General features: G+C 43.0%; 1 protein-coding gene across 2 annotated transcripts in view; it reads left to right on the forward strand.

Moving 5' to 3' along the window:
• LOC134350035 (uncharacterized) overlaps nucleotides 1-27,922 on the forward strand; it is a 71,455-nt gene that overhangs the window by 22,312 nt on the left and 21,221 nt on the right. For both annotated transcript variants that reach the window (XM_063054944.1, XM_063054945.1), the window contains exons 4-6: nucleotides 3,560-3,907; nucleotides 20,473-20,817; nucleotides 27,550-27,897. In XM_063054944.1, coding sequence (XP_062911014.1) covers nucleotides 3,560-3,907; nucleotides 20,473-20,817; nucleotides 27,550-27,897 — 1,041 coding nt within the window. The remainder of the gene's footprint in view (nucleotides 1-3,559; nucleotides 3,908-20,472; nucleotides 20,818-27,549; nucleotides 27,898-27,922) is intronic.

A 27,922-nucleotide genomic window follows, 5' to 3' on the forward strand; every position in this document is an offset into this window, starting at 1 on the left:
CCTGAATCTTGAGGCAATGTCCCCTGGTTCTCGTGATAAGACGATAAAACGATAAGTGATGCAGAATCAGTTAACACTCTTAAACAGCATCTCAAAAAACTATTTATTTAACTTGCATTTAATAAAGATCTTTCAAAGTTCAAAGTAAATTTATTATCAAAGACCATATATAGAAACATAGAAACATAGAAACATAGAAAATAGGTGCAGGAGTAGGCCATTCGGCCCTTCGAGCCTGCACCGCCATTTATTATGATCATGGCTGATCATCCAACTCAGAACCCCGCCCCAGCCTTCCCTCCATACCCTCTGATCCACCTAGCCACAAGGGCCATATCTAACTCCCTCTTAAATATAGCCAATGAACTGGCCTCAACTGTTTCCTGTGGCAGAGAATTCCACAGATTCACCACTCTCTGTGTGAAGAAGTTTTTCCTAATCTCGGTCCTAAAAGGCTTCCCCTCTATCCTCAAACTGTGACCCCTTGTTCTGGACTTCCCCAACATCGGGAACAATCTTCCCACATCTAGCCTGTCTAATCCCTTTAGGATTTTATACGTTTCAATCAGATCCCCCCTCAATCTTCTAAATTCCAACGAGTACAAGCCCAGTTCATCCAGTTTTTCTTCATATGAAAGTCCTGCCATCCCAGGAATCAATCTGGTGAACCTTCTTTGTACTCCCTCTATGGCAAGGATGTCTTTCCTCAGATTAGGGGACCAAAACTGCACACAATACTCCAGGTGTGGTCTCACCAAGGCCTTGTACAACTGCAGTAGTACCTCCCTGCTCCTGTACTCGAATCCTCTCGCTATAAATGCCAGCATACCATTCGCCTTTTTCACTGCCTGCTGTACCTGCATGCCCACTTTCAATGACTGGTGTATAATGACACCCAGGTCTCGTTGCACCTCCCCTTTTTCTAATCGGCCACCATTCAGATAATAATCTGTTTTCCTATTTTTGCCACCAAAGTGGATAACTTCACATTTATGCACATTAAATTGCATCTGCCATGAATTTGCCCACTCACCCAACCTATCCAAGTCACCCTGCATCCTCTTAGCATCCTCCTCACTGCTAACACTGCCACCCAGCTTCGTGTCATCCGCAAACTTGGAGATGCTGCATTTAATTCCCTCATCCAAGTCATTAATATATATTGAAAACAACTGGGGTCCCAGCACTGAGCCTTGCGGTACCCCACTAGTCACCGCCTGCCATTCTGAAAAGCTCCCGTTTATTCCCACTCTTTGCTTCCTGTCTGCTAACCAATTCTCCACCCACACCAATACCTTACCCCCAATACCATGTGCTTTAAGTTTGCACACTAATCTCCTGTGTGGGACCTTGTCAAAAGCCTTTTGAAAATCCAAATATACCACATCCACTGGTTCTCCCCTATCCACTCTACTAGTTACATCCTCAAAAAATTCTGTGAGATTCGTCAGACATGATTTTCCTTTCACAAATCCATGCTGACTTTATCCGATGATTTCACCGCTTTCCAAATGTGCTGTTATCACATCCTTGATAACTGACTCCAGCAGTTTCCCCACCACCGACGTTAGGCTAACCGGTCTATAATTCCCCAGTTTCTCTCTCCCTGCTTTTTTAAAAAGTGGGGTTACATTAGCCACCCTCCAATCCTCAGGAACTAGCCCAGAATCTAACGAGTTTTGAAAAATTATCACTAATGCATCCACTATTTGGGCTAGTTCCTTAAGCACTCTAGGATGCAGACCATCTGGCCCTGGGGATTTATCTGCCTTCAATCCCTTCAATTTACCTAACACCACTTCCCTACTAACATGTATTTCGCTCAGTTCCTCCATCTCACTGTACCCTCTGTCCCTTACTATTTCTGGAAGATTATTTATGTCCTCCTTAGTGAAGACAGAACCAAAGTAATTATTCAATTGGTCTGCCATGTCCTTGCTCCCCATAATCAATTCACCTGTTTCTGTCTGCAGGGGACCTACATTTGTCTTTACCAGTCTTTTCCTTTTTACACATCTATAAAAGCTTTTACAGTCCGTTTTTATGTTCCCTGCCAGTTTTCTCTCATAATCTTTTTTCCCCTTCCTAATTAAGCCCTTTGTCCTCCTCTGCTGAACTCTGAATTTCTCCCACTCCTTGAATATGTCGCAATATTCAACCCTGAAGTTCATTTTCTTGTGGGCATACCCAATAAATCCAGATTGCAATAGCAACTCTTGTTGCGTGAATGACATCGCAGAAGTAAATTACTGGTAGATTCAAAGCAGCTTCTTTATTCGACAAAACAAGGTACAGAAGGCATCATATGGAGATGCTTCCGGTGGGAAAGTCTGCCGGCCCAATGTGTGGATTGATATTTGTTTGCAAAACACAAAGGACAATTCCATTTTACAAAGTATAGACAATGCTTTTTTTGAAACTACATACAAACTTCACACCTTTTGATTCGTGTCCTTCCCACAGACGCCAGCATCATCTAGACTGGGGTCCGGAGTTTTTTGGAATGCACCATTCCAAATTAAATCTACAATACATTGTCAAGGAACAGAAGACTGGTAGCCAAAGCCATTTGCTAAATATAAATGACCTAAAGCCAAAAATCACTCTAACAATAACAATTATAGAGACAATGAAAGACTGCACAAACTTGGTGTTGGATGCAAGATGGTGTCAGAGAATCATGGCGACCTTCTCCGGGCTGTGCGCATCTTTCTGTCTTTAATTTTCATGTTCATGTTTATTTCTTTAATTTTATTTTGATGTTTCCTATTTATCTCATTTTAAAGCCCTTTGAACTACATCATCTGTATGAAAAGTGCTCTACAAATGTTATTATTCTTATTACAGATGACACTGTGCAAAGGTGCCTGACTAAAAGCCCTGGAGAAGAGAACTCTGGGTGATGATGGATTTAAATGAACCAACTCTCCCTCTTCATTCAAACTTATTGATAATTCTACCACTCACTGAACAGAAATCTGGAAGTTGTCAGAGACCACTTCCATGGGGTTCTGGATAGCTTTGTCCCATTGAGTCAGGGAAAGGAAGGGAGGGTGAAGGAACCACAGTTGACAAGAGAAGTGGAACATCTGGTCAAGAGGAAGAAGGAAGTACACTTAAAATTTATGAAATAAAACATCAGATGGGGCTCTTGAGAGTTATAACGCTGCCAGAAACAATCTTCAGTTGGGACTTGGGAGAGCTGGAAGAAGCCTTGGCGAGTAGGAATAAGGAAACCCTCAAGACATTCTACACATACCTGAGGAACAGGAGAATGACTAGACTGAGAGGTGGACTGATCAGGGATAAAGGGAGAAATATTATCAACCGATGCAACATGGTCTTCAGAACCCTCTCCAAACTATAACAGACCCCATGACTGTAGGGCAGCCAAACCATCAAAACCAGCCAGATATCACTGACTTCAGTAAAGAGGCTGTAAATTATTCTTGTGGTTAACATTTATTTAAATTTTAGGAATTGTTAAATGCTAGGGAAATATACTGCCTTTTATTGAGCTCCATAAATATACATTAATGTCTACATATCCAACACACAGATCCCGCGGATGATCCCGTCCTTGTGCAGGATCCACCAATCAGCAAGGTGCCGGAGGGTGTAACTGTCCAGCTCCACTGTGCCTTGTATAATGCCAGTGTGACTGTCACCGATGTCCAGTGGTACCACCAGCGGCCGGGGAACAAGAGCGAGTGGGCGTTGAGTCACTTTGTGAATGACTCTGTGAGCAGGTCTGGGTGTATCTCTGACCGTTTTCAGTCTTACAGGAATGTCGTGAGTAACAGTTACATTCTGACCATCAGTAACACATCTATTAGTGACACTGCAGTGTACAACTGCAGTGTGTGGAGTTACATCTACGGAGGAGGAACACAGCTCAATGTAACTGGTAAGTCAACGTCAGTTCACACCGACAATAACAGCATCTCAGTATTCAACCTTCACACGATGACTGTCAGACACAGGGGGTTCTGTAATGTCCCCAGTAGAACAGAGAGTCGGATGGTTTTCCCTGGAGTGTAAACTGGGAACAGTTGGGAAATGGAAAAGTGGGAAAGGACAAGTAGTCTGGAATAATATAGAAAATTTTGGCAAATCTTTTGTGGATGAACAAGTTTTTCTCTGTAGCTCAGTACACGTGACAATTGTTACAAGAATCACCCCCTTATAATAATGCTCAGTGACTCGTAGAAAATCTGCAGTTACCGACAAATAACTTTTATTATTTCAAGTAAAAAGCAGGTGGGTTCACACTCTTATCTACCTGTGTGCTCCCCACTAGAACCACTGATATTCCATGCACAGTCAATGAAGAGGAATGGTATTACCTGGGAAAGGAATCTGGGGTGGCCAGGAGTTCCTCGTGGTCCCAATCTCCTCCTGTCCATGGGGTCCTCCGTATCTGCAATGGTTGCTCTCTGGCTGCTGGAGAGTTATCGCCCCTGTGTGTATGGATCTCCTGAGTCTTACACCGTTCCTCACCATTTGAACCATTGGATCTCCATCCCATTAGCTCAAGGTCACATGACCTACCTGGGTCACCTTCTTACTGGTCACTGTACAGGAGCTACAGCCAACATCATTTCATGGTTCTGCCCACCCCGGACTTGTGTATTTGATCCTTTACACTCTGGCTGGTCCACACCAGTTAAATGAGGCAACCCAGGCAGCATCTGAGATTACAGATTATTTCTTTGGTAGGTCTGACAGCTTACATAACAAGTAGCTACTCCTCTTATAATGGTCTCAGTTTTAGCAGATCATTACCTGAAGGTTCCTGTGTCCACGTTCAGTTGCTCTGATTAGATTATCCAACAACAAGAATCAGTTCGGTGTCCACAAATTGCGGGGAAACAAAACAATTGGCTTGTCCGTTACTTCTGGCCAACATCTCCCTCCTTTTGATCCAAAGATATTTATCTTAGGATCATCATCCTCCTCTGCTTCAGTTGACGCTCCATAGGACAGCCATGGAACCCCAGTAGGTGTGCAACACTTACATTGTAGAAATAATATTAACATTTACTAATTAAATTCACCACTTTATACTGACAATCATGTCTGCTGTTTCATGAGAGTATTATCCTCAATTTTTGCCAGCATTTCAGCCTTCCATCTTTTCAGTTGATATTCATTGAGCAACACAATTATCAGGGTACATTAAATTAGTATTACAGCATCATATGGTACTATTCTTACCCATGGATGTAATTGAACATTTGGCCCCCAATTCCAAACCTTACTCCAAAAGCCTGGGTCACTCAGTATTTCATTTGCCTTACCAGCATGAGTTTTAATAACTTTAGTGTGTTCATTCCATTGATGGATGATCTCCCTTGCCTCCTCCACAACACGTGTCCAGTCTGCAGTTAAGTGAGGAATTGGTGGCAACTCAGTAACAACATAGTCCCACAGATACTCATCTGTATCAGTGCATTGGATCTTGAAGTTCTCCTTCATTACTGTGTATAATACAAATTTGACTCCTCCATTTCTATTTCCATTGAGAAGATATGTTTTTTTGCTCACTGAGTGTTTTCCAAGCCATGATATCACTGTTGACATGTTTGTCCGCTGTTCTTGCTCTGGAACAAGACTGACCATGGCCCCAGTCATGGTTAATTCCATTGCAACAAAATACATTATTCGCTTCATGTTGAGTTAAACCTGTAACACACAAGGGTAATATCTGCTCTTATTTCCAGTTTAAATCTTAAATTATTTTAAGTCCATTTTTGTTTTTCTAGACCATCTGATCTGGACTCTCAATTATTTTTGGATTCAAGGCATCCATTTTTCCTCACCCAATTTTGTTTCGGGATAGGATGAACAAGCACTGGCATATTTTCTTCCTCTTTGATTTTTTGACAAAACTCCCCTGGTTCTCAGGATGAGGGAACTGAAAATCACCCCCGTGATAAGACCTGTCCCCATCTTCTTGGAACAGTTGTTCCATCCGCAAGTCTCCCAAATCAGGGCTATCATATGCATCAATTGTTACATGCCAATGGTGTTAACATTCCTGTTAACCCCATATCAACCAGCTTCAGCTTTTATCTGGAGAAGTCAGTACTTTGTACACTGATGGACTTGTTTTGTCTACAATTTCATAGGACCCTGCGAACGTTAGATTTTAAGATAAGGTGGGTTGGTTTATTCTAATTATCACTCTTTCTATGGGACTGACTTTTGAGTCAAAATAGGCTTTACTCTGTTGCTACTTCTTTCCTATTCGGTGGGTTACCACATAATTGGCCTCCTTCACTGTATCTACCAATTGTGGTACCCATTTTACTGACACAATCCCATCTTTCCCAACAGGAATTAGAAAAGGCGAGTCAAAAGGGTAATGTTATGGTAGTCATGGGAGATTTTAACATGCAGGTAGATTGGGAAAATTAGGCTAGTAATAGATCTCAAGAGAGTGAGTTTGTTGAAGGCCTAAGAGATAGCTGTTTAGAGCAGTTTGTTGTTAAGCTTACTAGGGGAGCAGCTATACTGGTTTGTGTGTTATGTAATGAACCGGAGGTGATTAGGGAGCTTTCAAAAATCTTTGGAGTCTGGCATGTTGCCTGAGGACTGGAAAATTGCAAATGTTGCTCCTCTTTTAAGAAAGGAGGAAGGCAGCAGAAAATAAATTATAGACCAGTTAGCCTGACCTCAGTGGCTGGGAAGGTGTTGGAGTCAATTGTTAAGGAAGAGGTGATGGAGTACTTGGTGACACAGGACAAGATAATACAAAGTCAGCATAGTTTCCTTCAGGGAAAATCCTGCCCGACGAACCTGTTGGAATTCTTTGAGGAGATTACAAGTATGATAGATAGAGGGGATGCAGTGAATGTTGTATATTTGGACTTTCAGATGGCCTTTGACAAGATGCCACTCATGAGGTTGCTTACCAAGCTCAGAGCCCATGGTATTACAGGAAAGTTACTAACATGGTCAAAGCGCTGGCTGATTGGTAGGAGGCAGCAAGTGGGAATAAAATGATCCTCTTCTGGTTGGCGGCCAGTGACTAGTGGTGTTCTTCAGGGGTTGCTGTTGGGACCACTTTTTTTATGCTGTATGTAAATAATCTAGATGATGGAATAGATGGCTTTTTTGCCAAGTTTGCAGATGATATGAAGATTGTTGGAGGCGCAGGTAGTGTTGAGGAAACAAGTAAGATGTACAAGGACTTAGACAGATAAGGAAAATGGGCAAGAAAGTGGCAAATGAAATACAATGTTGGAAAATGCATGGTCATGCACTTTGGTAGTAGAAATAAATGTGTGGACTATTTTCTAAACCGGGAGAAAATACTGGAATCTGAGATGCAGAGGGACTTGGGAGCCCTTGTGTAGAACACCCTGAATGGTGAGGAAGGCAAATGCCATGTTAGCATTCACTTTAAGAGGTCTAGAATACAAGAGCAAGGATGTGATGCTGAGGCTTTATAAGACAATGGTGAGGCCTCACCTTGAGTATTGTGAACAGTTTTGGGCCCCTCATCTCAGAAAAGATGTGCTGGCATTGGAGAAGGTCCAGAAGAGGTTCACAAGGATGATTCCAGGAATGAAAGGATTATCATATGAGGAACGTTTGATGGCCCTGGGTCAGTACTCGCCGGAATTCAGAAGGATGTGGGGGGGGGGGAGGGTGGGATCTCACTGAACCTTTTGCCACCCAATTTTGCCAATTTGTGGCTGCCACTCCTGCCCAAATAAAGCACCTTGCTTCACCAATTCGTCGGCCTTTCTATTTCTCTCAGGAGAGAATGTTGAAAGGCCTAGACAGAGTAGATGTGGAAAGGCTGTTTCCCATGGTGGGAAGACAAGAGGGCATAGCCTCAGAATAGAGGGGCACCCTTTCAAAACAGAGATGCGGATAAATTTCTTTAGCAAAAGAGTGATGAATTTGTGGAATTTGTGGAATTTGTTGTGGAGGCCAGGTCAATGGTTATATTTAAGGCAGAGATTGACAGGCTCTTGATTGGACATGTCATCAAAGGTTACGGGGAGAAAGCCAGGAACTGGGGTTGAGGAGGAGATAGAAAAAAAAATCAGCTATGATTGAATGGCAGACCAGACCTGATGGGCCAGATGGCCTAATTCTGTTCCTATGTCTTATGGTCTTGTGGTCTATGGTTTCAGGATCTGACAAATCTAATCCTATCAGCTCCTCTATTCGTCTTATCTCAATTCTGGTCATGAGCTTATAAGGGGCATAACCTGTAGAAGATGGCACTGTATTCCTTTATTATCATCAGTACATAGGGCAAAACTTCCTGTTGTTGCTATGATGTTCCATGTTGCTGCACCATTTTTGCAATAATTTTTTATAGTGTTTGATTCATCCTCTCCACAATTCCATGAGACTGTGGTCTATAGAGTATATGAAATCTCTGATTGATCCCTTAAAGTATCATGACATCTTGCATTATCTGGTCTGTGAAATGTGTGCCTTGATCCGATTTGATACTCTGGCGTAGTCCCTAGTGAGTGAATATCCTTTCCAATAAGATTTTTGCAGTGGCCTTTGCTGTGTTTGTCTTAACCAGGAAAGCTTCCACCTACTTTGTAAAGGTATCTATTACTACCAGAATATATTTGTACCCTCCTGAGGTGAGTGGTAAAGGACCAACATAATCTATCTGCAAATTAGTCCCAGGCCCTTCCATTGTCTGGTGTGTTGAAAGGCTCCTTTCTTTACATTTCTATTGAGATATATCAAACAATTTTTGACATAATGTTCCACGTCATCCTTTATCTTTGGACACCAGCCCACTTCCTTGATCTTTCCAGGGTGGATTCGCACCCGTGGTGTCCCCATGGTACCATTGGATCATTTGGTTTCTTCCTCCCTCTGGAACCACAAGCTTTCCTTCATGTAGGAAAACTCCATCTTTGACATTCTTGTGCTCTTTGTATATTTCAGACCCTGCACATATAATCAATTTTTAAAATTCTTTATCTTTCTTCTGTTCTTTCTGCTGATAAATCCATAACCTTAATGTATTCTTCCTTCTGCCTCCCAATCTCGCCAATCTGTGGCTGCCATTCCTGCCCAAATGAAGCACTTTGCTTCACGAATTCGTCAGCCTTTCTATTTCCCTCAAGAGATAATTTAGAGTGGGCTTTCTTTTCCCTTTGCATCTTCAAATATGTATTGTAATAAAGCAGCAGATGCTTCCTGTCAGCTGAAACAAACCCACAGTGGTTAAAGAAGAGATTAATGCAATAGAAAGGAAGGACATAAGCCGGGAAGATGTGGAATCGATATGGGTAGAGCTGCGTAACACTAAGGGGCAGAAGACGCTGGTGGGAGTTGTGTACAGGCCACCTAACAGTAGTAGTGAGGTCAGAGATGGTATTAAACAGGAAATTAGAAATGTGTGCAATAAAGGAACAGCAGTTATAATGGGTGACTTCAATCTACATGTAGATTGGGTGAACCAAATTGGTAAAGCTGCTGAGGAAGAGGATTTCTTGGAATGTATGCGGGATGGTTTTTTGAACCAACATGTCGAGGAACCAACTAGAGAGCAAGCTATTTTGGACTGGGTTTTGAGCAATGAGGAAGGGTTAATTAGCAATCTTGTCGTGAGAGGCCCCTTGGGTAAGAGTGACCATAATATGGTGGAATTCTTCATTAAGATGGAGAGTGACATAGTTAATTCAGAAACAAAGGTTCTGAACTTAAAGAGGGGTAACTTTGAAGGTATGAGACGTGAATTAGCTAAGATAGACTGGCAAATAACACTTAAAGGATTGACGGTGGATATGCAATGGCAAGCATTTAAAGGTTGCATGGATGAACTACAACAATGGTTCATCCCAGTTTGGCAAAAGAATAAATCAAGGAAGGTAGTGCACCCGTGGCTGACAAAAGAAATTAGGGATAGTATCAATTCCAAAGAAGAAGCATACAAATTAGCCAGAGAAAGTGGCTCACCTGAGGACTGGGAGAAATTCAGAATTCAGCAGAGGAGGACAAAGGGCTTAATTTGGAAGGGGAAAAAAGATTATGAGAGAAAACTGGCAGGGAACATAAAAACTGACTGTAAAAGCTTTTATAGATACGTAAAAAGGAAAAGACTGGTAAAGACAAATGTAGGTCCCCTACGGACAGAAACAGCTGAATTGATTATGGGGAGCAAGGACATGGCAGACCAATTGAATAATTACTTTGGTTCTGTCTTCACTGAGGAGGACATAAATAATCTTCCAGAAATAGTAAGGGACAGAGGGTCCAGTGAGATGGAGGAACTGAGCGAAATACATGTTAGTAGGGAAGTGGTGTTAGGTAAATTGAAGGGATTGAAGGCAGATAGATCCCCAGGGCCAGATGGTCTGGATCCTAGAGTGCTTAAGGAAGTAGCCCAAGAAATAGTGGATGCATTAGTGATAATTTTTCAAAACTCGTTAGATTCTGGACTAGTTCCTGAGGATTGGAGGGTAGCTAATGTAACCCCACTTTTTAAAAAAGGAGGGAGAGAGAAACCGGGGAATTATAGACCGGTTAGCCTAACGTCGGTGGTGGGGAAACTGCTGGAGTCAGTTATCAAAGATGTGATAACAGCACATTTGGAAAGCGGTGAAATCATCGGACAAAGTCAGCATGGATTTGTGAAAGGAAAATCATGTCTGACAAATCTCATAGAATTTTTTGAGGATGTAACTAGTAGAGTGGATGGGGAGAACCAGTGGATGTGGTATATTTGGATTTTCAAAAGGCTTTTGACAAGGTCCCACACAGGAGATTGGTGTGCAAACTTAAAGCACACGGTATTGGGGGTAAGGTATTGATGTGGATAGAGAATTGATTAGCAAACAGGAAGCAAAGAGTGGGAATAAACGGGACCTTTTCAGAATGGCAGGCGGTGACTAGTGGGGTACCGCAAGGCTCAGTGCTGGGACCCCAGTTGTTTACAATATATATTAATGACTTGGATGAGGGATTTAAATGCAGCATCTCCAAGTTTGCGGATGACACGAAGCTGGGTGGCAGTGTTAGCTGTGAGGAGGATGCTAAGAGGATGCAGAGTGACTTGGATAGGTTGGGTGAGTGGGCAAATTCATGGCAGATGCAATTTAATGTGGATATGTGTGAAGTTATCCACTTTGGTGGCAAAAATAGGAAAACAGATTATTATCTGAATGGTGGCCGATTAGGAAAAGGGGAGGTGCAACGAGACCCATTGAAAGTGGGCATGCAGGTACAGCAGGCGGTGAAAAAGGTGAATGGTATGCTGGCATTTATAGCAAGAGGATTCGAGTACAGGAGCAGGGAGGTACTACTGCAGTTGTACAAGGCCTTGGTGAGACCACACCTGGAGTATTGCATCTCCCCCTCCCCCTCCAGCTTTCAAATCCCTTACTCACTCTTCCTTCAGTTAGTCCTGACGAAGGGTCTCGGCCTGAAACGTCCACTGCGCCTCTTCCTATAGATGCTGCTTGGCCTGCTGCGTTCACCAGCAACTTTGATGTATGTTGCTTGAATTTCCAGCATCTGCAGAATTCCTGTTGTCTGGAGTATTGTGTGCAGTTTTGGTCCCCTAATCTGAGGAAAGACATCCTTGTCATAGAGGGAGTACAAAGAAGGTTCACCAGATTGATTCCTGGGATGGCAGGACTTTCATATGAAGAAAAACCGGATGAACTGGGCTTGTACTCGTTGGAATTTAGAAGATTGAGGGGGGATCTGATTGAAACGTATAAAATCCTAAAGGGATTAGACAGGCTAGATGCAGGAAGATTGTTCCCGATGTTGGGGAAGTCCAGAACAAGGGGTCACAGTTTGAGGATAGAGGGGAAGCCTTTTAGGACCGAGATTAGGAAAAACTTCTTCACACAGAGAGTGGTGAATCTGTGGAATTCTCTGCCACAGGAAACAGTTGAGGCCAGTTCATTGGCTATATTTAAGAGGGAGTTAGATATGGCCCTTGTGGCTATGGGGATCAGGGGATATGGAGGGAAGGCTGGGGCGGGGTTCTGAGTTGGATGATCAGCCATGATCATAATAAATGGCGGTGCAGGCTCGAAGGGCCGAATGGCCTACTCCTGCACCTATTTTCTATGTTTCTATGTTTCTAAATGTTCTGTAAGGCTGTTACAGACGTACGTACTGTCAGAGTGTATGACTGACCCTGGCGGAAAATGTTCTGTGTGGCTAACCACATATGCTACACTGCTGATTCTGTTGCATGTGCAATCATAGAAGAAGAAGAAGAAAGCCCTTAACTCCGAGTGGAGTCATCAGGATGCCGTCATGATGGCGTTTTTTTTTTAGCAGGCTTTCTTATTTTTACGAAGCCGAGTTGCTAGCTCTTGTTTCATTACGTGTGCCTTTTTAAGGTTTACGTTTAGTCCCAATGCAAATAATAATTGCAACAGTTCTGTCAATAGCTGATAATGTTCCTGCTTGGTTTCAGACGCAGGAGTAGATCTACATATTGTACCAGGCACTCGGGTTTTGAAAACCATTTTAACCCTTCAAATAAGCGTTGGTGAAATATAGATGGGGAATTATAGAACCCCTGTGGTAGGACAGTCCATGTATACTGTTGTTCCCAAAAGGTTAATGCAAACTTGTATTGACACTTTCTTTCTAGTGGGATTGACCAAAGTCCATTATTCATGTCACAAACTGTGATTCATAGAAACATAGAAAATAGGTGCAGGAGTAGGCCATTCAGCCCTTTCAGCCTGCACCGCCATTCAGTATGATCATGGCTGATCATCCAACTCAGAACCCTGTACCAGCCTTCCCTCCATAACCCCTGATCCCTTTTAGCCACAAGGGCCATATCTAACTCCCTCTTAAATATAGCCAATGAACTGGCCTCAACTGTTTCCTGTAGCAGAGAATTCCACAGATTCACCACTCTCTGTGTGAAGAAGTTTTTCCTAATCTCGGTCCTAAAAGGCTTCCCCTTTATCCTCAAACTGTGACCCATTGTGATTCATTGTGCTCTTTCATTCTGTTTGACCGCTGTTCCCGGCAAGTTGCTACAGGTGGGGCTGTTAACGAAGTTACTTCATTCAGCTCTCGATAGTCTATTGTCAGTCTCCAACTACCATCTGGTTTCCTCAATGGCCATATGGGTGAGTTATTAGTGGAGGCAACTGGCCTCAGTACCCCTTGTTGTACTAAATTCTGTTTTATTGTGCAGATGGTCGCACTATATCCCGTTGGTAGTGTGTCGGTGGGAGTTCCTCGGGAAATGGTGCTTTGTAATTATTGTAACCGTATCTAGTAGCTTCATCTGCTAAATCATTCCAATCAGTGTCTCCATATTCACCTTCCTCTCCTTTATCAGATCCAAAAGCACATATTATTCCTCACTGTGCAGCAAGTTGGTCCTGCAGCTATTGAATGTGCTTTAAACACTTTGCATGATCACCACTGTTACTCTTCCTTTCCTGTGCTGATTTCTGAATCACATTCAAAGCCGTCTTTAAATCACTGCACTGTTTCCTTAATCCTTCCACTTCATCCTTCACTTGTTCAGCTGCTTCCTCTAGTTTACTTTTGTCTGTAAGTAATTTCTCACACTTCAACTGAAATGGTTCATGTGCATCAAGCCCACACCTCTCTGACCCTGTAAATCAGTAACTCTTTCTCAATAGGTTTCTACCTCCTTTTGGAGCCTTTTGCAGACATCCCACCCTGCAAAAACTCATTTCAGGGAGGTAGCATCATCAATTTGCGAGAGACTCCCGGAAGTTCTGGGAGAGGTGGGATGTGTGCATTAGAGTAGCTCCTTAGCAGCTAGCCAGCTAGTTTAAATAACGTTAGCTATGTTAATGAATGAATGACACCTGTTAAACTCACCTCAACATGTCTTTTACATTTTAACCCACCATGGGCAAAGAAAAGTCACTGTTGCAAACAGTGCAGCGAGCAACACTGTCATGATTTTTGACCCCTATTAGGCAGGGGTACACTTTAGGGTAGTCTGGGGTGACGTACGTTTTATATTTTCTTTTTTTGGAACACTCCGCCACTCTGACTTTTTTTGGAACTCTCTCGCTTGTGGTCTTGCTCTCGCTCGCTCTCTTTTGCGCTCGCTCTCTCTCGCTCGTGGCCACTCTCACCCGCGCTCGCTCTCGGGCTTGTTTTCTCACTTTTGCTCTCTCACTCGTGCTTGCTTTCTCGCTCTTACTCTCGTTCGCTGTCTCTCGAGCACTCTCTCTCAGAAAAATTGATTTCCGTGATATTGTATATAATTTGTGGGCATCAGGGAGCCACTATTAATATGCGGGAGACTCCCGGAACTTCCGGGAGAGGTGGGATGTCTGCTTTTCTGTTCTCCGTTTAACCTCTCTCGTTCGGCTTCAGCTTTTTGCCAACATTCATTTTCCAAGTCTAATCTGTGCTGTTCCGCTTTAACATTTTGTTGTAATTCTATCAAATCCTCAATTAAACACCCAACTGCTACTGTTTTTTTGTAATTGTTTAAACTTCCTGCTCGACAGCTTCCCTTGGGCAATTCTCCACAGAGCATCACCAGCAGTTTCCCCTTCACAGCCAGGGTAACCCACAAACTCCTCGTACTGTGGCCACTTCCCCAACACGTATTTCTGGAGGTGTCCCCTCCAATCAAAACAATCCAAGTCCCTTGGACTTGCAGAATTTCCTGAATTCATCATCCTGGGTTAGTAACCACTAAATACCCAGCCCCAGATCACTGTAACTCACCCACGAGATCCGACTCAAATCTCCCTCTGAACAAAAAGATTTATCCTCGAACCCACCCAGGGATGCCAATTCTGTTACAGAAATCACTCCTTGTAAAAATGATCAGTGAGGCACAGGGAATCTGTAGTTACTGACAAGTAACTTTTATTATTTCAACTACAAAGCACATGGGTTCACACTTTTATCTACCCGTGCTCCCTACTAGTACCCCTGACACTCCATGAACAGTCAATAAAGAGGAAAGGTATTACCCGGGAAAGGAGTCTCCGCTGACCAGGCGTTCCTCATGGTCCCGATCTCCACTTGTCCGTGGCGTCCTCCTTATCCGAGATGGTTGGTCTCTGGCTCCTCGAGAGTTATCGCCCCTGAGTCTTATACTGTTCCTCATCAATTGAACCATTGGATCTCCATCCCATTGGCTCAAGGTCACATAACCTACCTGGGTCACTTTCTTACCGGTCATTGTACAGGGCTACAACCAACGTCGTTTCATGGTTCTGCCCATCCCAGCCTGTGTATTTGAGCCTTTACACTCTGGCTGGTCCAAACCAGTTAAATGAGGCAACCCAGGCAGAGCCTAACGAGATTACAGATTGCTTCTTTGGTAGGTCTGGCATTTTACATAACAAGTAGCTACTCCTCTGAGAACGTTCTCAGGTTTATTGCTCTGATTAGATTGTCCAGAATCAAGAATCGGTTCAGAGCCTTTACAGAACAAATGGCTATTTGTTTGAGAATAGTCTCAGGTTCAAAAGATCATTACCTGAAACTTCCCATGTCCACATTCAGTTGTTCTGATTAGATTATCCAAGAGCAAGGATCAGTTCAGAGTCCATAAAAATGGGGGAAACAAAGACAACCGGTTTGTCTGCTTCCCCTGTCCTTGACCAGTCAGTAGTTTCTTCCTTCAATTAGTCCTGATGAAGGGTCTTGGCCTGAAGCATCGACTGTACCACTTCCCAGAGATACTGCCTGGCCTGCTGCGTTCACAGCAACTTTGATGTGTGTTACTGTAACAACCTTATGTTTCTTGCAACAGTGCAATCCCGAGGACGCTTCAGTTCATGTGCAGTATCCAACTATCGTTGAGCCAATTCTGAATCCACTTCACTTTGCATCAGTCTTCACTGTGAAAGACACTAGCAGTGTGCCAGGTGCTGAAGGGTGTGAGAGAAGAGAAGTCAGTGTAGTTACTATAAGAGGGGAGAAGACGCTCAAAAAGATGAAAGTCATAAGTCATCTGAACCAGATGAACCAGGGTTCTGAACCTGGGCCAGGGTACTGAAAGCGGTAGCATTGGAGATTATGGAGGCATTAATAATGATCTTTCAAAAATCATTGAACTCTGGCATGGTTTCAGAGGACTGGAAAATTGCAAATCTCACTCCAGTCATTCAGAAAGGAGGAAAGCAGCAGAAACGAAATTATAGACCAGTTAGCCTGACCTCAGTGGTTGGGAAGATATTGGAATCAATTCTTAAGGATGAGCTTATGGACTACTTGGTGACACAGGACAAGATAGGACTCAGTCAGCATGGTTTCTTTCAGGGAAAATTTTGCCCAACAAGCCTGTTGGAATTCTTGAAGGAGATTACAAGTAGGATAGATAAAGGGGATACAGTGGCTGTTGTATATTTGGTCTGTCAGAAGGCCTTTGACAAGGTGCCATACATGAGGCTGCTTACCAAGTTAAGAGCCCATTGTATTACAGGAAAGTTACTAACATAGTTAGAGAATTGACTGATTGGTAGGAGACAGCGAGTGGGAATAAAAGGGTCCTTTCCTGGTTGGCTGCCAGTAACTAGTAGTGTTCTGCAGGGGTTGGTGATGGGACTGCTACTTTTTATACTGTATATCAATGACTTAGATGATGGAATAAATGGTTTTGTTGTCATGTTTACAGATGATGCGAAGATTGGTGGAAGGGCAGGTAGTGCTGAGGAAAGAGGTAGACTGCAGGAGGACTTAGACAGATTAGGAGAATGGACAAGAAAGTAGGAGGTTAAATACAATGTTGGAAATATATGGTCATGCACTTCGATAGTAGAAATATATATGCAGACCATTTTCTAAATGGGGAGAAAATCCAAAAATCTGAACGGCAAAGGGACTTAGGAGTCCTTGTGCAGAACACCCTAAAAGTCAGTGGTGAGGAAGGCAAATGCAGTGTTAGCATTCATTTCAAGAGGTTGAGAATACAAGAGCAAGGATGTGATGCTGAGGCATTATAAGGCAATGGTGAGACCTCACCTTGAGTATTGTTAACAGTTTTGGGTTCCTTGTCTATGAAAAGATGTGCTGGTATTGGAGACAGTTCAGAGGAGGTTCATAAGGATGATTCCAGAAATAGTAGTCATAGTCATAGTCATAGTCATAGTCATACTTTATTGATCCCGGGGGAAACTGGTTTTCATTATAGTTGCACCATAAATAATAAATAGTAATAGAACCATAAATAGTTAAATATTAATGTGTAAATTATGCCAGTACATTATGAAATAAGTCCAGGACCAGCCTATCAGCTCAGGGTGTCTGACCCTCCAAGGGAAGAGTTGTAAAGTTTGATGGCCACAGGCAGGAATGACTTCCTATGACGCTCTGTGCTGCATCTTGGAGGAATGAGTCTCTGGCTGAATGTACTCCTGTGCCCAACCAGTACATTATGTAGTGGATGGGAGACATTGACCAAGATGGCATGCAACTTAGACAGCATCCTCTTTTCAGACACCACCGTGAAAGAGTCCAGTTCCATCCCTACAACATCACTAGCCTTACGAATGAGTTTGTTGATTCTGTTGGTGTCTGCTACCCTCAGCCTGCTGCCCCAGCACACAACAACAAACATGATAGCACTGGCCATCACAGACTCGTAGAACATCCTCAGCATCATCCGGCAGATGTTAAAGGACTTCAGTCTCCTCAGGAAATAGAGATGGCTCTGACCCTTCTTGAGAACAGCCTCAGTGTGCTTAGACCAGTCCAGTTTACTGTCAATTCGTATCCCCAGGTATTTGTAATCCTCCACCATGTCCATACTGACCCCCTGGATGGAAACAGGGGTCACCGGTACCTTAGCTCTCCTCAGGTCTACCACCAGCTCCTTAGTCTTTTTCACATTAAGATGCAGATAATTCTGCTCACACCATGTGACAAAGTTTCCTACCGTAGCCCTGTACTCAGCCTCATCTCCCTTGCTGATGCATCCAACTATGGCAGAGTCATCAGAAAACTTCTGAAGATGACAGGACTCTGTGCGGTAGTTGAAGTCCGAGGTGTAAATGGTGAAGAGAAAGGGAGACAAGACAGTCCCCTGTGGAGCACCAGTGCTGCTGGTCACTCTGTCAGACACACAGTGCTGCAAGCACACGTACTGTGGTCTGCCAGTCAGGTAATCAAGAATCCATGATACCAGGGAAGCATCCACCTGCATCACCTGCAATGAAAGGGTTATCATATGAGGAACGTTTGATAGCTCTAGGTCTGTAGTCACTTGAATTTAGAAAGATAAAGGGGCAGCTCACTGAGACATTTTGAATGTTGCAAGGCCTAGACATGGTAAATTTGGATAAGATATTTCCCATGGTTGGAGATTTTAGGACAAGAGGGCACAAACTCAGGATTGAAGAGCATCCATTTAAAGCAGAGATGCGGAGAAATTTCTTTAACCAGAAGGTGGAATACTTGTCGAATTCATTACCACAAGCAGCTGTGAATGCCAGGTCGTTGGGTGTATTTAGGGCAGAGCTTGATAAGTTCTTGATTGGACACGGCATCAAAGGTTATGAGGAGAAGGTAGAGAATGGGGCTGAGGAGGGGAAAAAGTATCAACCATGATTAGATGGTGGAACAGACTCGATGGACCAAATGGCTTAATTCTGCTCCCATGTCTTATGGTCTTATGGAATTGGCTCCATAGCTGTCAGTTAGCAGTGAATTCCACAGTGTTATCACTCCCTTGATAAAGAAGTTCCTATTCATCTCTGTTCTAAAGGAACATCCTTCTTTTCTGAGGCTGTGCACCCTGGTCCTTGACTCCCCGATTATAGAAAACATTATTGCAACGTCCACCATACCTAGGCCTTTTAGTATCCGTAGTTTACAATGAGATTCCCCTTCATTCTTCTATAATACTGTGAATTCAGGCCCAGAACCATCAAATGCTCCACATACGTTAATCTTTTCTCCTGGGATTATTCTCTTGAACCACCTCTCCAATTCCAACACATCCTTTCAAAGATGAGGGTTGAAAACTGCTCACCATATCCCAAGAGCAGTTTGATCCATGTCCGGTACAGCCTCAGCATTGCACCTCTTCACCAAGTAAGGTGTGCAGTTCTAATCACCGATCAAAAGTTTGAAACAGTGCTGAGAAAACTTACATAGTTCATGCCAGGACTTCAGGACCTGAGTTATCGGGAAACGTTGAATAGGCTAGGAGCATAGAAGATTGAGGGGAGATTTGATAGAGGTACACAAAATTATGAGGAGCATCGATAGGGTAAGTGTAAGCAGGTGTTTTTCCACTGAGGTTAGGTGAGACGAGAACTTGAGGTCATGGTCAAGGTGAAAGGTGAAGTATTTAAAGGGAAACTGAAAAGAAACTTCTTCTCTCGGAGGATGCTGTGAGTGTGGAATGAGCTGCCCATGAACTGGTGGATATGGGTTCAATTGCAACATTTAGAGAAGTTTGGATAGGTACATCAACATGACAGGTGTGGAGGGCTGTGGTCTGGGTGCAGATAGATGGGACTTGGCAGAAAAACAGGTTGGCACAAAGTAGAGGGGCTGAAGGGCCAGTCATGTTACAGATATTTAAAATTTTAGCTAGATCATATGATGTAGTTCATAGAGTTCCTGTTGTAGTAAGGATGTGGAGACTGTGGAAAGACTGCAGACGAGGTTCACTGGGATGCTGCTTGGATTAGAGGGAATGAAATTCAAGAAATTCAATGAAATTGAAGGAAAGCGTGGGCAATCTCGGGTTGTTCTCCGTTGTAGCAGAAATGTCAAACAGCAGACATGGTTTTAAGGTTTGAGCAGGGCGATGTTTAAAGGCGATGTGAGTTTACTGCTTGTTTCTCACCAACTATCAGCGACAAAATCACTCCCTTTCGAACACAAGCAGATGCCACTGAGGCTATTTAAAATCTATTCGCTCGAAGCATGGTGTTGTCTGCAACGGCCTTGCAAAGATACATGACCAACGTTATTTACAAACTGTTCAGCAACAACATCCTGTCCCAATTAAGTGAGATAGTGTCTCAAATAAACAAAGTGAATTCTGGCTATATTCTCAATTAGTTTTTGTTATTTGAGAGATGTCCCAAATAAGCGGCTCCCAACAGCCCAATGAACCGGAATCTGCTGTATCTGCCTGGAACAGGTTACTGGGGTAGTAGTGAAGCAGGAAGTGTGTTTGACTTTAAGAGGATTTTAGATAGACACGTGAATACAAAGGGAATGGAGGGATATGAATGATGCATAGGAGGAGGATATTTAACATAAATGACCATCAAGGTTGGCACAATATCAAGGCCAGATGTCCTGTCCAGTTCTGTACTGTTCCACGTTCAATTCGAAGTGGGTGATGATTACTTGAAGCACATATTTATCACCCATCATTGGTCTCGCCTGAACTCTGTAAACTCAGGAACAGCTGCAACATAATATTAATATCAGAAGCAATAAAGTGTTTGTACTTTCACTAGAGGTCATGTAACAAAAGATGTCTGCTTCAAGCTGGGGTTGAAGTGACGATATTCTCCCTTACAGGTGCAGACGTTCCTGTCCTTATCCAGTCCCCGAGCATACAGCGTGTCACTGAGGGTCACACGGCGTGGTTATGGTGTACCATGAGAAACGCCAGGCTGGAAGACACCGACGTCCACTGGTATCGGAAACTACCTGGGCAGGACATGGAGTGGGTTTTAACACACAGGGCAGGAGGCAGATCAGAGAGGGGACAGGGTTTCACTGAGAGGTTCCAGTCCTACAGAGACACGTCGAACAGCAGCTTCACCCTGACAGTCACAGACGTGGTGCACAGTGATTCTGCCGTCTATTACTGCAGAGTGTGGGGAGACATCAACGGGAACGGCACCCAGCTCATCGTAACCAGTGAGTACAAGTTCTATTTATTCAGCAGTGTGTTCCTGCATTGGGAGTTATTCCACCACCACTCACTTTCCGTGGCTGGGCACATTGTACTGAAGAACACACAGTGTAATACTGGAGCCCCGTCACTGGGACACGTTCCAGAGCACTGTGGCTCCTAACTCATGGGTGGGGAGCACCAACATGGTGACTGACCGTCTGCTCTGTGTGTCCAGTTGGATATTTGAAAATAAATTTCAATGTGGAGTGTGTTATCACAGGAGAGAAAAGGAGAAGCTGTTCAGTGTTCAGAGTCATAGATCAGGCTCTCTTAAATCTAAACCATCTCTTCCAAATGTTCTGAAACTGTGGAGATGCAGCATCAGTTAACACTTTTGAATGCCAGCTCAAAAAATTATTTAGTTAACAATGAACATCTTTTCAAAGTTCAAAGGAAATTTATTGTCAAAGTCCATTTTTGTCACCATATTCAACCCTGCGATCCATTTTCTTGTGGGCATACTCCATAAATCCACAACAGAATAATCACCATTGTGGAATCAATGAAAGACTACACTAACTTGGTCTTGGATGCAAGATGGTGTCGGCGAATCACCGTGACATTTTCTGGGCTACGTGCATCTTGTTGCCTTTAACTTTCATGGTTAGTTTTATTTTTTCATTTTATTTTCATGTTTGCCCTTTCACTCTTTTTAAAGTTTCTTTGAAATACACTATCTGTATGAAGAGTGCTCAATGAATAAGTTATTCTTATTATTATTACAGCTCAGCACTGTACAAAGGTGCCTGACTAAAAGCCTTGGCTGGTGATAGATTTAGATGAACCAACTCAATTTAAGAGAAGGTTGAATAGATTTTTGCATAGTAAGGCAATTAAGGGTTATGGGGAAAAGGCAGGTAGGTGTGTCAGGTATACGCAACCTTGTAAAGGTATCAGCAGCAATAGAACACACCTGGAATCTGGTTTTGTTGTTAACAAAACACTATTTTATTAGTTACTACGTCATTTAGTAACTTAAACCAGATAAATCAAGAGTTAACGGGGTTATGCATATATAATTGTAAACATATACATCCCCAAACTTCTTCAGAGTAAGGGTGGTAAGTGATATAGCCTTATGATGGTGTGGTAAGGAAATTCAGTTCAGTCCAAGGGTTTGAAGACAGAGAGAGAGAGAGAGTTTTGTAATCCCGATAAACAGGTGTCATGATCTTCCTTGATGTCCTCCTAAACTTCCAAGTTAGCCAAACTTGACCAACTTAAATGCGCCGTCTTCAAGTGATAATCTACCAACCCAGGCAAGGGTTAGACACACCAGTAGATTCCACAGGGTCTCCCTTACATGCACTGATAGTCACAGATCGATTCCACTTAATTGATCCTCAGCCCCACCCTTGTGGGCACTTAAAAGTTCAGTGGCGTCTGTGTGTCCTGCAAAAGAGACAGCCATGCTTGTTAAAATACCGGTGTGCTGAACACCAGCTGTCCATCATGTAGCTCCTCCTCTCTCTCTCTCTCTCTCTCTCTCTCTCTCTCTCTCTCTCTCTCTCTCTCTCTCCTTCTCTCTCTCTGCAGCAAACTGCTTGCACTGTACGTCTCTCTCTCTCTCTTACTGGCATGATTCCTAAAGGCACAGTCCATAATGAATAAAATTTAAAATTACGTCACACCTCCCTCCTTTCGAGAAAAAAATTTGATCAAAAAGCAAAGTTTTTTCCATCTATAGATTACAAAGCATAAAGCAATACATATGTAATTACCAGGTAACACGTTACAGAAGTGAACACAGACCTTATCTTAACACCTGGACAAACAATCTGCTATAATGTTGTCAGTACCTTTAACATGTTTTATTTCCATGTCATATTCCTGCAAGATCAGACTCCAGTTCAATAACCTTCTATTCTTATCCTTCATCTTACTCAGAAATACTAATAGATTATGATCAGTGTAAATCACAAGTAGTTTCTGCACAGGACTAATGCAGACATCAAAATTTTGTAAGGCCAAAATAAGTGATAACAACTCTTTTTCAATAGTGGAATAATTCTTCTCATACTCATTAAATTTCTTTGAATAGTAAGCTGCAGGATGTTCAATATCATTGTCACCCTTTTGTAACAATACTGCCCCAGCAGCTTCATCGCTGGCATCTACAGCTATAGAAAATGGTTTTGAAAAATCAGGTGCTTTGAGCACAGGTTGATAACATAGAATAGTTTTTAGTTATTCAAATGCCTCTTGACAGGACTCATTCCAAACAAACCTTTCACCTTTTTTTAGTAGTGTCATTAGGGGGAGAGTGATATCAGCAAAGATTTTACAAAACTTACAGTAATACCCAACCACACCTAAAAACCTTCTTATAGCTTTCTTGCTCGTCAGAACAGGAGCCTGAACCTTGGCTTGAACAGGAGCCAATTGGCCTTGGCCTACTATGTAGCCAAGATAATTTTCAGTGGCATGGCCAAAGTCACTTTTAGCGAGGTTAACAGTATGGTTGGACTTGGAAAGCCTGTCAAACAGCTGCTCTACTGCCGAGATATGCTCTTCCCACGTGTCACTCCGTACAACCAAATCATCAATATAAGCCTCTGTATTTTCTAATTCTCCAATCACAGAACTAATTATTCTTTGGAATGTCCCTGGAGCATTTTTCATTCCAAAGGGTAAAACATTGTACTCATACAATCCAGAGGGTGTTATAAACGCAGAAATTTAACCATATAACCATATAGAAACATAGAAACATAGAAAATAGGTGCAGGAGTAGGCCATTCGGCCCTTCGAGCCTGCACCGCCATTTATTATGATCATGGCTGATCATCCAACTCAGAACCCAGCCTTCCCTCCATACCCCCTGACCCCTGTAGCCAATTACATCACGGAAACAGGCCATCTTGGCCCATCTAGTCCGTGCCGAACTCTTACTCTCACCTAGTCCCACCGACCTGCACTCGGCCCATAACCTTCCATTCCTTTCCTGTCCATATATCTATCCAATTTAACATTAAATGACAACATCGAACCTGCCTCAACCATTTCTGCTGGAAGCTCGTTCCACACAGCTACCACTCTCTGAGTAAAGAAGATCCCCCTCATGTTACCCCTACAACTTGGCAACTGTGATAGGTCCTGCAAAAAGTCACAACATCTTTCCTTAAATTAGGCCAGTAAAATTCCCTCATATTCCTTTTCATGGTCTTATTCACCCCAAAATATCCACCTAAAGGCATATCATGAGCCATGTTTAAAATTTCAGTCCTGTAAACTTTTGGGGCCACAACTTGGTGCACAATGGCCCAATCCTCACTTACAGGCACAGTAGGTGGTCTCCACTTTCATTAACACCCCGTCCTTTAGGAAATAGCCGACTGACTCCCTCTGAACTTCATCATCGGAGAAAACTGTTTCTTTTAAAGCCACAATCTAGGGATCTTGGTTTTGTTCCACCATAAATTCTTTCCTGGATAAAGATAAACCTTTCTCATCAGCCTGGCTACTCAAATCCTGCTGAAACATGGTCAGCAGAAAAGTTTCTGACAAATCATCCTGATCTGAACCCCTATTTTGGCTATTATGAGCACCAAAATCCCCTTGCCCAGAACTACCTGCGTCAGCAGACCTTTTAGTCTTGCTGTGGTCTACTGCGCATCCAGGGTAAATATCCGTATCTATGTGTGGATTGTCTCTGTAGCAGGCTTGCTTGTTAGCTGTACTGCTGGATAAACATCACCACGTGCAAAGTCATTACCCAACAGCACATCCACATTCTTCATCGGTAAATTCAGATTATACCCCTATCTTAACAGGTCCTGATAACAATCTACAATTCAAAAACACCTTATTCAAAGGCACGGGCACAGTCCCCTTTCCAATTCCTTTAACAATATTTACTTTGTCAGTTTTTGTCTTATCACCAAATTTCAAATCACTGTCCAATATCAGCCCCAATATCTCGCCAGATCCTGACTGGGACCGGGGTTGACCCCTCCTTTATGGACACAAACCCATCTGAGACAAACTGATCGACTCCCTCCTGAGCTCAGTCAGGCCTTCCCTTCCCTGGCAGTGTCGCAACTATCTGAACACAAGCATTTGTGGTTGCCTCCTTTCTTTAGATGCCACATGACCGGGCTTCTTAGAAAAGTAACAAGTAATACTGGAAAATTTTCCCTTCGACTGCTTCCCTTCATCCCTACTTTTGTCACTAGTCCCCGGCTTACTTTCTGATTTAGCCTGCGGGTTATCCTTGCTACTCCTTTGGTCGCCCTTATTTGGGAAAAACTTAACCTTATGACTTAAGGCAAACTCACCTGCTAACTCATCTGACAGGGTCGCAGCCTCTTTTTCATCTAGATACGTCCTTACTTCAACAGAGACGTGGTTTTTAAATTCTTCAGTCAAAACCAACTCTCTCAAGTTGTCAATATCCTCATTCGCCCCTTTTGAGGTACACCAATTTCTCATAGGCAAACTCCACATATGTTTGATTCCCAGACTTCCTCAAACCTTTAAACTTTTGTCTGTATGTCTCCGGAACAAACTCATAAACCTTAAGCACAGCGTCTTTCACTGTGTAATAATCAGTTGCCTCTGCCAGTCAGAGCAGAATACGTTTGCTGTGCTTTCTCTTTAATTACACTTTGTAACAAAACAGCCCACCGGTCCACCGGCCACTGCTGATTCTGGGCTACTTTTTCAAAATGCAGTAAGTACTTATCAACTTCTGCTTCATCAAATGGAGGTACTAGCTTAATTTCTCGGCTGACACTAAACCTATCATCAAGGTCTGGCACTTGACCTCTTTGCTGCATTCTCTCCCTCTCAAACTGTCTCCGTTTTTCTACTTCTTCAGCCTCGAGCTATTTTAGTTGCAACTGATGTTGTCTTCGCTCTTTCTCATCCTCCCTCTTTAATTTTTCTAACTGAAGCTGAAGCTCAGCCTCAGTAGTTTTACTTTCAGCAAACATTTCCAACACATCCTCTTCAAACTTTGCCTTGGATATATAATACTGCACTATTAACATTTGTATCTGAGCCTTCCTCATTCTCATGTTCATCTTAAGTTTTAACTTGTGAGCAATTTCCACCAGCATAACCCTCTTAGCATCATCTAATGCCTCAGATGTTGGTTCTGCCAGAAACCTACCAACCTCAACCTCCATTGCTGCTGATTTCTCACTGAAGAAAATCAAAAGGGATTTTCCCCAAACAGATCAACCATTAATCAATCAATTAAGCACCCAACAATTTTAAAATGGCTCCAAACAATTTGTTCATATCCCGGACGAACCTCCAATTTAGGTCACGCACATGCAAACTTGTAAAGGTAGCAGCAGCAATAGAACAAACCTGAAGTCTGGTTTTGTTGTTAACAAAACACTATTTTATTAGTAACTAGGTCATATAGTAACTTAAACCAGATAAATCAAGAGTTAATGGTGTTATGCATATATAATTGTAAATATATAAATCCACAAACTTCTTCAGAGTAAGGGTGGTAAGTGATATAGCCTTATGATGGTGTGATAAGGAAATTCAGTTCAGTCCAAGGGTTTGAAGACAGAGAGAGAGAGATTTGTAATCCCAGTAAACAGGTGTTATCGATCTTCCTTGATGTCCTCCGAAACGTCTAAGTTAGCCAAACTTGACCAACTTAAGAGCGCCGTCTTCAAGTGATAATCTACCAACCCAGGCAAAGGTTAAACACGCTAGTAGATTCCACAGGGTTGCCCTTACATGCACTAATTCCTCATAATCGATCCTCAGCCCCACCCTTGAGGGCACTTAAAAGTTCAGTGGCATCTGCATGTCCCGCAAAAGAGCAGCTACACTTGTTTAAATACCGCTGTGCTGAACACCAGCTGTCCATCATGTAGCTCCTCCCCTCTCTCTCTTTCTCCACAGCAAGCTGCTTGCGCTGTACATCTCTCTCCCTCTCTCTCTCTCTCTCTTACAGGCATGATTCTTAAAGGCACAGTCGATAATGAATAAAACTTTAAAATTCCGTCACAGGTGGCCAGATCAGCCATGATCTTATTGAATGGCGGAGTGGGCTTGGTGGGCCAGATTGCCGACTCCTACTCCTTTTTCTTCTGTTTTTGTGTTAACTCTCCCTCCTCATTCAAGCATTGATAATTCTACCACTCACTGAAGAGAAATGTGGAGGTTGTTTAGGAACCACTTCCATGGGGTTCTGGATAACTTTGCCCCATTGAGTCAGGGAAAGGATGGTAGGGTGAAGGAACCATGGTTGACAAGAGAAGTGGAACATCTGGTCAAGAGGAAAAAGGAACTGTACTTAAAGCTTAGGCAGTAAAAAATCAGACGGGGCTCTTGAGAATTATAAGGTCACCAGGAACGGTTTTCAGTTGGGACTTGGGAGAGCTGGAAGGAGCCTTGTCCAGTAGGAATAAGGAAACCCCCAAGACATTCTACACATACCTGAGGAACAGGAGAATGAATAGACTGAGGGTAGAACCGATCAGGGATAAAGGAAGAAATATTATCAACCGAACATGGTCTTCAGAATTCTCTCCAAACTATAACAGACCCCATGACTGTAGGGCAGCCAAACCATCAGAACCAGCAAGATATCAGTAAAGAGGCTGTAAATTATTCTTGTGGCTAACATTTCTTTAAATTTTAGAAATTGTTAAATGCTGGGGAAATACACTGCCTTGTATTGAGCTCCATAAATATACATTAATGTCTACATATCCAACACACAGATCCCGCGGATGATCCCGTCCTTGTGCAGGATCCACCAATCAGCAAGGTGCCGGAGGGTGTAACTGTCCAGCTCCACTGTGCCTTGTATAATGCCAGTGTGACTGTCACCGATGTCCAGTGGTACCACCAGCGGCCGGGGAACAAGAGCGAGTGGGCGTTGAGTCACTTTGTGAATGACTCTGTGAGCAGGTCTGGGTGTATCTCTGACCGTTTTCAGTCTTACAGGAATGTCGTGAGTAACAGTTACATTCTGACCATCAGTAACACATCTATTAGTGACACTGCAGTGTACAACTGCAGTGTGTGGAGTTACATCTACGGAGGAGGAACACAGCTCAATGTAACTGGTAAGTCAACGTCAGTTCACACCGA

This window comes from Mobula hypostoma, chromosome 8 (genome assembly GCF_963921235.1).
Source record: "Mobula hypostoma chromosome 8, sMobHyp1.1, whole genome shotgun sequence".
In the NCBI taxonomy this organism is placed as follows: Eukaryota; Metazoa; Chordata; class Chondrichthyes; order Myliobatiformes; family Myliobatidae; genus Mobula; species Mobula hypostoma.